This window comes from Plectropomus leopardus, chromosome 1 (assembly GCF_026936395.1).
Source record: "Plectropomus leopardus strain MGB_pleo_1.0 chromosome 1, ASM2693639v1, whole genome shotgun sequence".
Taxonomy (NCBI): Eukaryota; Metazoa; Chordata; class Actinopteri; order Perciformes; family Serranidae; genus Plectropomus; species Plectropomus leopardus.
In genome coordinates this window covers 10,353,273-10,366,532 of record NC_142176.1, presented here as the reverse complement: position 1 = coordinate 10,366,532, position 13,260 = coordinate 10,353,273, and the positions used below count along the sequence as shown (strand labels likewise).

Genomic DNA, 13,260 nt, shown 5'->3' with positions numbered 1-13,260 from the left:
AATATTAAATATTGAACCCAATGTAAATTAATCCACAGCAGCAGCTATCCCCAATTATTGACTTTGCTGACAAATATTAACTATTCAACTATTAGTTGGGTTGCCATGAAATGTTGTACAGACATTTGTGGTGCCCAGAGCAGGATCACTAATGACTTGGGTGATTTCCTGACTTTTGCTTTTAGTGCCACCAGCAAGCTTTTATGTATCCATTAAAATATCTTGACATCCATCAGCTTTACAACACTTTGTGTTTTCTTACCAAAGGGGCAATTGTCCACTTGCTAACAAGCAATGGTATTAGTACAGTAGCATTAACATTAAACCTAAACAAACCCAAACATCAGTATTGACATTATGAGCAAGTTAGCTAGTGTAATGATTTAGGGTCAAGCTCTACACAAACTCACAGATGTAAACTTTTAACATTGTTTAAAAATTAAACTACACAGTTGCGACCAGTTTTTAACGATGTGTTAAAGGATTGGTTCTCTCAATAGACAGTGTAGGGAAGTCACAAAGTGCTGAGAGATACAGAAATATTACAGATTAATATTACAGATTTACACAAAACGTGAGTGATAATTTTGAAATGTCATTAATGTCACAATTGCAAGTTGTCGGAAAACACTCCAAGAAGCATGGTGACGGATGTTCAGAACATTAGCAGCTTTATTTCTATTGCGGCCAGCACACTAGCCGTCATTATTTCCAATCAAAGGTGACGTAGGCGTGTTATGCGAGCGATAATGGAGTGGAAAGTCCCTGATATGTAGGAGCGGCCACGTATAAGGGGTTTCTGGGAGGTGATTGTCCACAACTTTCAAAGAGGAATTCGAAGAGTTATGTGATGCAGTAACAGCTCTTGTAGAGCCTGCTGCATCATGCCTGAGGGAGCCAGTTCCTACCGACAAACACATAGCCAGAGTATCATGTGACCTCGAAAAGCAAAAAACAGTGTTTCCAGCAGTTTTGCAAAATATGGCCTTTTTGAATCACCTGAAATACCACCTCATTTGAATGTAAAAACTTTTTTTCGATAAATGAGTTTGTTTGTTTTTTTTCGAAACCGACGCATTTCCATCAGGCTTACTTTATATTTTTATAATTTGTGCAATTTGAGGGTTAATTGAAACCCGCCTATTATCGATTTTTGGTTGATTTGTAAGATTTGTTGACAGAAATTGTTGACAGAAATAAGCAGATATATCTACCAGACCACTAATATAACTTCATATTATATAAACTGCAGCTGTGTAAAATGCACTCATGGAATTCAGTATACGCTTCCCCTCTGTTCCTCGACACCATGTTTGAATTCAAACCATGAAATCCTGCCATTTAGTCTGAGATTGTTAAAGCTTTTTCACTCTAAAGTTCTTTTTCACTCGGCAGGCAGTGTTCTTGTGATAGACTCTGAATTGGTTATTGTGGGAGCCCAGTGGGAATCAATGTAGCAGATACTGTAGAAGGTGTTACATTCAATCCCAGAGCTGCAGCTGCTCCACTTTTAACTTCGCCCCTTTTTCTGTGTCATCATTTGTAGGCATGAAGTAATTTTCCTCGTGTCAAAGTGTGCCATCAGAGGCTGCATCAACATGTGGTTAAAGTGTATATGCATAGCTGTTCTGGGTTTATTATCCAGGTGCATTGGGACCGGTGTGCAATAAAAAGATAGAATTCAAAATTAAGCCTTTTTTTTTATTCTTCAGTGCGTAGGCAGTTCCTCTCGTAGAAAGAGAAACAGCAAGCAGCCAATTATTCTTGTGATTATTACTGCAAGGAAGCTGATGGGCCTGTGTGTTATTGATGTCAGGGAGGATGTCAATGGACCTCTATTTCAGTCTAATAAATACTCTTTGCACTACTGCCCCTGGCTTTTCAAGGGATTATATGAGAGCTCTTTCCATCAGCGATGAGCTGCATTCTCCCATTATGTGTAATGGGAATATGCAGTCATATTTGAGAATATGTAAGCCAAGTATCCAGTGTATGTATGAGCGTCTGTGTGGCGGAGTGTGTGTTCAGGAGTGTGTTTTACGGCCGCAATGATGGAGAGCCAGCCCTCTGCAGACAACCTGTGCTTATTTTATGGCCTCCTCCCCAGCTGCAGCATGTGGGCAATAAACCTTTCTCCAGCAATCTCCAAACAGTGCAGCAATCAATGGGAAATTATCTCAGCCAATCGATGGGCCAGCCTTTCTATTTCTCCCTCTCTCTACCTCTCCTGCTGTCCTATCTGTATCCTTTTCTCCCACCACCCCTCCCTCCCTCTCCTCATCCCTTCTGTCTCATTTTTGCTGTCTCTCTGTTTTTTCCACCCACTCCTTCACTCCACCCCCCCTCCCTCCACTTATACTTGCGTTCCCTCCAGCTCTCTCGGCTCCGCAGCACCTACTCTGAAATGCGACAGCTCAGCAGCTCCGGAGCCATTAACAAAAGTCGCCTTCACCCGAGGAATATGTACCGTTGCCGGATTGACTTTCCTGGCGAATATAATGAGTCTGACTCGTTCATACAACCAGAGAATTCTCCCTCTGACAGACGTGACAACAAGGCCCACATAATTTCACTCTTTGCTGTTGTTGTCCTTGTCTGTTCGAGGTCGGTTGCACCACACCTCGTCATTTCTCCATGTTTCACTTTAAGATGCATTTTAATGAATTGAGGAAATTTGCCTAAAGGACACTCCTCACATCGTTTTGCTGCACTGGAAAAAAATACTAAGTGGTTTCCAACATTCAGTCCATTTAACCGGCGGTAATACACTTAAGTTGCCATGGTGACAGAACTGACAAGACAATTAACTGTTACTTTGGCTTTATTCAGGCGCACACAAAACACCAAGAAAGCAGTCCAACTACAGTGATTAACCTTAACCCTTTTTTAAATAGACATCACATTAAACTCAATGGCCAAATATGTGATTACATATGCAAGGAATTATATTTTTTCATTTTTTTATCTCAGTGTGCAAACACAGAAATACACATAACAGCTACGAACAACAAAGTTAAACAAGGTAAAACAAACATTTCACTATTTATATCTGCACCGCTAATGTACAGATATGAATATTACGGCAGTCAAACAATTAATGTTTTTAATAAAGATTAATTGCAGAATTTCAATAGGTGATCAAGTTGTAAATTCCCTTATTTTGCGATACAAATCAGTTTTAAAGTACATATTGACAAGGTATAGCAATTCTTATTACATTGTCTTGATTAGAAATCAAATGACAGCAATAAACTGCATGAGACTATCATAGAGTCATGGGTAGCAACCAAACACATTTTCATTCAAATATATTGAGGTCAGAGGTCAAAGGATCCCTGTGAAATGGCTGTGCAGTTTTTCCATCACCAAAATTTAGCTTAACTTTCGATCGTTATTTACCTCCTTTCCTGAGAAGCATGTTGCTACCACTGGATGCCTCAGGTCTCCTAGTTTGATATGATACCATATCATCACTGGAGCTTTAACACTCAGCCCAGTACAGCCTCTTAAAGACAGCCGGTGATATTTCGTATCATTATACTTTCCTGTATTAACCATGTGCTTCTCAGAGCCGTCCTCACCAAGAATGATAACTATAGCTACAGTCCAAATGAAAATATTTATATACAGTAACTAACAGATAGCGCTAGATAGATTTTTAAAGCAATATATTTATAGTTATTGTTATAGTTATCGTGCTTGGTGTGGATGGCCTTTCACACTACCCATACCCCAGATTAGATATTGCACATACGCATCTATATTCAACCCCACCAAGACTGATCCCTACTATATATATTTCTATAATCCATACTGTCAATATGAATTTTGGCATTACTTATTGTGTATATTACGGATTTGCATCTTATTGTTATCTTAGACTAGTTATATTTGCACTCTTCTCACTTTGTATTGCAACTGCCACACAGCGATTTCCCCAGAGATCTTATCTTATCTTGTGTGTGAAAGGGGTTGCTTATAGATAATGATCACCTGACTGTAGTTTCTCTCAGCTTTATGGAGCTTTATAATGTTTTTCAGCTTGTTGTTTTTATGCTTTTGGCTTGTTGTTTTTGCTTTGGTTCTCCCTCTTCGCTCTTGTTGAGCAGTTTTAACCACACCAGTCAGCTGTTTCAGTGAAAAAGCTCGAAAAATTGTCCGTAAGCCACCTGCTGAGCGCTTAGGCCTAATGTCAAACAGACACAGTTAGCAACTATCTGGTGAACATAGTGGAGTGTTTAGCAGCTAAAGAGACAGATATTTCCCTCAGGAGCTGGAGACAAAAACAAGAGTAAATACTGAACTTACATCTGTCAGGTGGCAATGACTTAAAATAAATGCTGATGTTGCTCCGGGTCTGCTGAAAGTGTAAATAGGCAACTGTTAAACAACTTTATAAGGTGATAATATGCCAGTGTTGTGTGTTTACAGTTTGATGTGCTGCTCCCAGGTGGCTCAAAATTTAATGAATGGGTCCTTTCCTAATAGAGCACTAGAGATCATTTTTGCAGCTAATGTGTCAGGAAACACACATTTTCCTAATTTAAGTGTATATTGCATATCTTTTAAAACATTGAACATTTTTGTGTGGTATATAGACCTAATCACTGACACGTTGTGTTAACACTTGTGGGTATAAACTGGCAATTGTTTTGTATTGCGGAGATATGTGAAATCATCAAACTTGTTTATTTCTGTTGTCATTTTCATCTGTAACTGTAATGTTAAAGATATATAGTTGTAGTGGTACAACCTATCTGACGTCTCCACTGTGCTTTTTTTATGTGAAAGAAGGAAAGAGGGAGTCCAAAAAAATGCCATTTTGATGCAAAGAAGAAAAATGATGTTCTACTTCTTTATATTATACACACTATAAACAACATTTTAGGGCACTTTAATCGGAGTATGCATAGCTGCATGTAATGGAATCATTATCCTTGTAAACAGCTTAGTAGGAATATTGTCATTTTTGGAATAAGCACAAAAAATGACTATATTATGCATGTAAATATACACATTTTTGTTTACACTGGTCAATGAGCAACTAACATAGCGTAACACACAGTATAACTGTTAAATGTGTATTTCGCCATTGCTTGCTTTGACTTATAATCAGTTTGTATTCATATATGCTCATACACAACATTACACATAATGTCATGACAGGTAAAAAAAAACTGCCTCAGCCAATTTTCCACAAAACTGACTCCAGCTCTCACTCTTACAACACCCAAAAAGAATCAGGAAAAATGCATATCTGTTTATTCATCATTAAAGCAATCCTGGATAACTGTTTGGCAGCAATCACTCAAAAAAAAATCCAGAGGTGTTTCCATGCTTAAGCAGCACTCGCTCCTGGCAGAACAGACAAACACTGACAGCCATTCAGACAGGCTTGGAAATGGTGAGCAAACAGCACTTCTCCTAAACACCTTGTTTATGCTGCTACTACCCACAGAGTTCAGCCATAACGTGACAACATGAAAAGAAAGCACAAGTGACAACCACCACCCCTGTCTGTCACACTTGTATCATTTTTTCCCCCTGCCTCAGCCATGGGGAAAAAACAGCCAGCTAATGCTGTGGTTTGACAAGCAGGAGGCTTGTGTTTGGCAGAGAGACACAGGGTTATTATTTGCCTTGCAGTTAAGGATGGGGTCAACGCGGGTTATCAAAACCCAGCTGAGGTTGTTCTGCACAGAAAAGGACAAAGCAGCTGAGCATGGTTTCTGAGAATGAGCTGTAATGGGGGGATTTGAAATCTGATTGATGCTGTGAATGCTGTATTGAGAGAGAAAGGTGTCAGTTACAGTTTATCAGGAGGTCAGCTCCGGTCAGTGGCTGCAGAGGTTTTGTTTACACATCATAGCTACAAGCATATATATAAATAGCAACTTGATAAAATCCCTCTTTGAGATTCTCAGCTGTTTTCGTCTTTGTAAACATTCTCCTCTGAGCTTCACATGAATCTGTTAGCGATAAATTAAAAGTGTGGAGTTTCTAAAAACAATGGAGGCTACTGTTTTATGGCAGTCTGCTAATCAGCAAGTCTGTGCAGGTGCTGTTTGCTGGCTCAGCTACAAAATCAAAACAAAGAGATTAATGAAAGAATCCTTGACTGCTCACATTCTTGGCAGGCCAAGAAACATGCACAGACATTAACATTCCTCGGATGCATCAGTGGAGTACACTGAGGAACGACTGTTTAGTGTAATGTTTATTAGTTACTACTGATAGCACTGTCCTTTGGTTTCGATTTTTCCATTTACACCTGGTACAAGTCATCTTTCTGCTAGAGGCTGTTGTTGCCGGTGGCTTTAAATCAAGTTGGTTGCTAAAGGTGTCCCACAAATGTCAATATTAGGCCCCCTGCTTTTTAATCTATGCATAATTAATATCTATTTTCCAACTAAACATTGCAGTGTGCATTTTTATGCAGACGATACCATCTTATATGTCATGTTCTGTACTGCAAATCAGGCTTCTTAGTAATTTGTAGCCTGTTCTATACTCAATATAAAGTGTATGCTTTCAACACACTCAACAAGAGCACAGAGCTTTGATGTCCCGACTATGATACGTACATACTCTTACTGGCAATTGAATAGATGCAGTACAGCATTGTAGAAATTTGGTGAGATTGCAGAATGCCCAACAAAAACAGAGGCTGAACATCTTTCTCAGAACCTTAAACTCAAATTAAATTTTTATACAGATACCCAAGCATTTGTCTCCTTTAAAGAAAGAGCAGTATACCATCCACTGTACTATCTACATGGGATTATGCTGATGTCCTCTATGCTGCTGCTACCTTTGACCAATGCTGTCTACCACAGTCACAACAGTCAAACAGTTTCTGCTCATTGGTATTTTTCAAATAACATTTGAGGCTCTTAATTACTGCATGTGTGAGTGTAATGACAGCTTTGCATGCCTGAATTATGCTGTTGTATTATTGTATGTATTTAATGCATACAACTTAATTACATCACACTGTGCATTTACTTTTAGCTCAGTACAAGTCTGCATTTTTAGCTGTGACCATCAGCCCTGTAGCTGGCTCAGCTGGTTGGCCGGTCCACATTTGGCCTTAACCCTTTGGCAGCGACAAAGGGTTAAGGGCTGAATTTTGGCATGGAGGTCGTGTGTGTTTGTGTTCATGCCAATGGCTAAAAGGGGGTTTTGTTATGGGAGAGGCCTATAACAAAAAGTCAGCTGACATTCAAATGTATTCACAGATTTGCACAAGATTTTGTGATAACATTGGTCATAAGTTAAAGGACAGCCAATTTACTGTTCATGCCAGTTTTTAATTAACAGCAGATATCGTCATCATTTGTATGTCTTTGTTGCCATGGGATTACACTGAATGTAAATCTATATAAGAGATTTAAGACATCTTATTGTGCTGCCAACAAAGGCTGTGGTCTAATCGCTCTTTGCAGTGGAATTAAGGATCTCATTGGCCTTTTACCTCATCTCTCCTTTCTCTCTCTCTCTCTGCTGTCTATCCGAGGCCGCCTCTAATCAGCAGGCCTTGAGCGCTCTGAAAGGTCACTGTCCCTTTGATGCTGTTTTGATTCATCCCTTCCTCTTCTCTCCCCTCCCACCCTTCCCTTTCACCCCCCTTTCTCTCACAGGGAAGCTGGAGAGTCATTACCACCAGGGTGCCAAGAAGGGGCTGGTCCCATCAGCTGCAGAGTGACGTTAGGAGGAGACGATGAGGAGGAAAAACAGCCTGATCCCTCGGGAACATGGCAAATTATGTTTTCCAAAAAATGGCTTCATTCTGCACTGGGTTGTCCTGATATTCTGTCAACAGTTAACAGCGCTGACACATTATCAGCATCAGCTCATGTTTTTGATCGGTTGTATTTGCATTTTACATGAGGAATATTGCTTAAAAATATGCAGTACATACACACATAATCATTCTGACAAATTTCTACATTCTGCTTTATTTCTGATTTCTGAATTTTGATTGTTTGCAGAAATAAAAAAATATATATATCTTCAAGTTTCATTTATGGCTCTCTTTTTTTTTCCAAATTAAAATTTTACCTGTTAAAATGAAAAAAAATCTTTCATTTTAACTATGCATGGCATTTTTTTGAAAATGTGCAGTAATTTGCACACGAGATCAGCTAGAATCTACTAAATTTTGTTGCTTATCAGGTTTTATGAGACAACAGCGACAAAATTATTTCAGCCTCATTTTTAGTCAACAATCTAAAAACCTGAAGAGAAATGCCGTCCCTCTCTCCTCCTCATCAGACGCAGGCCTGTCTCACCCTTCTTGCACCTCAAGCCACATTTAGACCAACAATAGGGCTGCATTAAAAAACAAAGCCTTCTCATTCATTTCAATGAGACCATTTCATTGCCACAGCAGGAGGGGGTAGTGGGGGTGATGGTGGTGGGGATGACGCAGAGGACTCCAGAGCAAACAATGCAGGGTTGTCAAGCAAAAATGTTGATCCTGGCTCATCAGCGTAATCCAACGTCACCCAGCAACACACTGTTTAGACTAATCAAATACATGCATGTGCACATTCCATACCCTGAAGTGTATAAAGTCAAGCATTGTGCTAATTCTGTTGTTTACCTCACAAGCATTTAGTGGGAGGGGAGAATTATTGCTGGCACGATTTTAGAGTTGTAAATTCCTGCCTCAAAGGAGTGTAAACCACCGTCTAATAAGCTCTCAGACTTGTGGGGTTATTATTATTATTACTCAACCTGGACTTATTGGGTGGCATTTCACCTACGATCCTGTACCTGCAGCACTACGTGAATTAGGTGATGTAAACCCTTGGGTTCTTTTGACGCAGGGATATTTCCAGTCTAAACTGTCTTCTCTCCTTTTCATTTCAGGTGCATGTCATTTGAATCCAGCACCAGAATGGCGGACTCCGCCACTAACAGTGCAAACTATTTCATAGGGAGGTAACTAATGATTTCATGGAAATTGGTCTTTTTCAGTCACGTGTGTGGATTGTGTGTGTGTGTAGCTAGGGGGAGGGGCACAGTGAACAACACAAATAAGTCATCAAACTGGAGATGCAAAAGCAAGACGAGATAAAATCATACTGCTACAATCTCAGCGAGAATGCTAGGAACAGTTATTTGGCTAAACTTCTTTCTATTAATGTTGATCCGTGCAACCTGACAGCAAAAAGTTGTAGTGCTGTACATATGTGTATATATATATATATATATATATATATATATATATATATACAGTATATCATACATTTTGTCTCTGTGTAGTGTGGAGGGGACTTAAACTACTGTTCATTCATTATGCAATCCTGTATTGTATAATTACAAAAATAAATCCTTAAAAATTGGTATTAATATTGTAAAAATCTTAAGGATTACAATTTTAAATGGATTTTGAGAAATTCACTTTACTTGTTGCTGTATTGTATGCTGTATTGGCAGAGTCTTCATTTCCACATAAATATTATTAGGGGCAACTTCCTTCCCTTTTAGCCATTAATCCCACTTTTATTAATCACAAAGATGCTTCGACATGATTGTACATCACAAGTGTTGTATTAACTTAAGTTGCCGTATTAAGATAAGAAATCCTGAAGGATTACTGCAGATTTTTCGCACTGTTGAATCCTTGAGTATAAAAAGTATTACAGCGCTCACTTTGTACTACTGTTGAAACCTGAACAATCAGGCTTTTACTGAGCAGCACTCAGGTCTTGAATGAGTTATTTACTCCCAAATAGTAGTTTGGTGTGACTCATAAGACTGCTTTCAAAAGGGTTATCAGATTCGTGGCGGGCGAGTTCATCATGCCAGCATCTTCACCTCCTTTAAAACAAACAAAGATGCCAGATCTTGAGTAACATGCCAATCTCTGCAGGAACATGCACAGACTACAACCTCTGAAATCATTTATTTAGATTTCTCAAAGGACTTCTGTGCTTATGTTTATGTACAGACAGTTTTCTGACATCTTTATTATGAAGTCTTTCCTGCGGCTCAAGTGCTGTGACAGGCTCTGATTGATATTCTGCCAGCGTAATGCAATTTTGTATTTCAACATTTTACCTGTGTTTGCGTTCCTGTATGTTTCTTTCCTTCCCAATGTGATGAGTGGCTCTTTGACTAAGCTGTTTCTTGCCTGAGGGCGTATTTCACCACGGCTGAAAAGCATAGCATGAATCACTAGCACACACACCCATCCCAAGTTGTTATGTTTTTGCCTGTGCCTGGCATTGTGATTCACCGTTGATTAGCTTAGATTTACTCTTGTTTGAGTTGCAGATTAGCTACAACTCTGCGCTCCACTCCATTCAGCATGAGAACGCATAATTGCAGCAGCCCTCCCAGTAATCTCCCACCCAGAGAACGTAAGAGGTCTCTTTTGTGGAGTTTCTCCACAGAAGGTGGGTTTCTCTTCAGAGAGGCTGCTTAAGAATTTACTAAATTCAGCCCCCAGTGAATCAACGATGACAGCTACTTGCCCTGTGGGTGGCCTTTTCTTCTGTCTTCCAGATCAGGGGCATTTCTCCAATGAGAACAGACATCCCAAGTTCACATAAACAAGGGCTCTGTGCCGTCATGCTCAACAATTAAGCACATGCAGTTTGTACTAAGCCTCTTTAGATAAACCGTAAGATCATGTGCTGTTGGTTTTTCATGCACAAAAGATGTGATGTACTTGTGTAGAAGAAATGCTGTTGGTGATCTATTTAAATCTGAAAACAGGCGTGTTGTCTGAGCTGCGGCGGATGAAGTGTTGGGGTGCAAATCATTCTGTTTTTAAAGGAATACTTTTTGAGGAAATATGTTTATTTTCTTGCTGGCAAAGAAATGAGAAGACTGATAGACCAGTAAACTCTGCATTTTTCTGAAAGAACATTGTATAGACTTATATGGAAATAATCCCTCTCAATAATCACTTAAGACCTGCTGCAAGTGTGCGGTGTATTTATCTGCCGAGACTTCGTCTTCTGCCTATATTTCCTCATTTTGTTATTTTCTGTGTTGGGTGTGTGGCACAGTGTGCAGGTGAGGTTGCAACTTTATAAAAAGGTAGCAACCAGGTGTCAGACAGTAAGCAGCACAAATTCAGAAGGAAAATAGCAGACACAAGGCCCAAAAAAACCCCAAACCCCTACAAATAAAGGGAGGTAAAACACAGACAAAGCTAATTTCAGAGTGAGTGAATTTGAGATTTGTTGTCACTTTAACTGGCGATACTGCTTACAAACTGTAATCGACAATTCCTACAAGTATACCTTTAAACATTAAGCTACATCCAGATGCTAGTTAGCTTAGCATAAAGACCAGAAATGAGAAAACAGCAAGCCTGCCTCCGTCAAAGGTGACAAAATCCATCTACCAGCACCTCTCAGGACCCGTACGCACAGAGGCAATGGTCGGTCGTTGGTCTTTGCCTGGCTAATGGCGAACGTGCCTTGTTTTTGCTAGTGTGTCCTGCACTGTTGGCACTAGTCAGCACTTGTTAAGCCCTGTCAGCTGTTTCAGTAGGTAAAACAGAGAAACAGAAATGAGAAAAGTGAACAAACAGCTATTAGCCATTAACTTATTGTTCGCTAGCACACTGTGAATATACTTTTTTATTTCAACATCAGGTTGTGCTGCTAAGGTGCTAACCAGCTAACTAGCATCTTGAATCTGTCCTGTCAGTCTTCTAGATTTTCTTTTTAGATGATGAATACAGACCACAGCCGCCTGCTGGTATGGATGGAGATTTTTTCTCACACAGGTGCAGAATGTTTGAACTAGTTCACCATTGGCAGTAGTTTTTGCAGTGTGTTAAAGTGTAGCTTTTTGGCAAAGACACAGGTGATGTGAGGCAACAGTCGGCCTTTGTCACCACTCATTCTCTCACTTATTAAATTAGATAATTGTTCAATCTACACAAAAATTTAAGACTAAACTATAATTTGGCATTTTACAGGGGATTATGTACCAGACTATTACTTGTTCAGGCGCAGCAACTTTCTAGTGTCTCTGCAGATTAACCAGACATTGCTCAGAGCCAAGAAATAGTGCAGTATCTCGTGTAAAACCATAAATGTTGTTTTTTCACCTCAGTTTTAATGTGGATTAAACAAACAAGATTTTACGTTAATAGGTGCTAAGAGGTGGATTTTATTTCATTTTTTGACAGAGCCAGACTAACTGCACACTGCTGTTTCCAGTCTTTGCAGTAAACTAAGCTAACACTGTAGCTTCAACTGCAATGGACACATAAGTGATATTAATATTCTCATTGAACTCTTAACCAGAAAGCATATTTTTCAAAATTATGTACTCCTGCTTTAAATCACATTAACCTGCCATCAGTGGTGTTTCTATGCTCAATCAGTGGGCCCGAGGCTTCTTCAGCTACATCACAAACTCCCACCCTGCTGTTAATGACAACGATGGAGAGGGGAGAGAGACAAATCAGAGTGGATGAAGGAATGTATCAAGCAGGGCGTCATCTAATTTTGAGCACCAGTAAGGACTCCAGTGAAAATCCTGATCCCCATCCAACTCTTATCCAGTTAGCCAAGGTTTTAAATTAAATTAGACATAAAAAGGGTAATGTATTTATTCATTATTTGGGCTGAAAAAGATGCCCAGCTGAATCTCCTGATTGAAATTAAATGCAATTGACTCCAGTCCAGCTCGATGCCCTCCTAGCCATCAAGCCAAGTTTCCAGTTGTCGGAGCAGCAGGACCTTTGTGTGCTTGCTGAGAGACTGATTGGACTGAGGGCGCAGGGTCCCATCCCCCCATCCCCACAGGCCTGGAAGAGGAATTAGGCTTTGGAGCACTTTAGAAGAGGTGGCGGCAGGCTGGGGAACAATACAACCTGGGAACAGCTTGTGGCTCATCCATCTCATAATGTGTCACGGAGCGCTGCCTGTCGAGCCGCGTGGATGTACAAAGGAAATATTTAGAAAAGGATATTGTCAGGAGTGGCTCATTGAAGACAATTTGGCAGCCGAGTTTGATGCATTGAAATCATCACAACAGTCTCTCATCACCTCAACATCTCAGGACTTCACACATACAGTATGTCGCTGTTTACACCAAGCCAACAGAAGCTGATATCCGCATTATGTGGAACTGTGGAATAATTAAAGGAGTCGTTTTTGGGGAATGGGTTGATGCAACAGACCTCCTGAAACAGTGAACAGACTGATTTACCTACTAATGGAATAATTTTGCATTTTAGAAAAAACGGTTATTCTCTTTTTTACTATGTGTTAGATAAAAAGA

At 39.8% G+C, this 13,260-nt stretch overlaps 1 protein-coding gene across 1 annotated transcript in view; it reads left to right on the top strand.

The window, feature by feature from the left end:
- Window positions 1-8,017, top strand: part of trip4 (thyroid hormone receptor interactor 4) — a 102,660-nt gene extending 94,643 nt beyond the window's left edge. The window contains exon 13 of the mRNA XM_042486641.2: window positions 7,641-8,017. Coding sequence (XP_042342575.2) covers window positions 7,641-7,705 — 65 coding nt within the window. The 3' untranslated portion in view covers window positions 7,706-8,017. The remainder of the gene's footprint in view (window positions 1-7,640) is intronic.
- The last annotated feature ends 5,243 nt before the right edge of the window (window positions 8,018-13,260 follow it).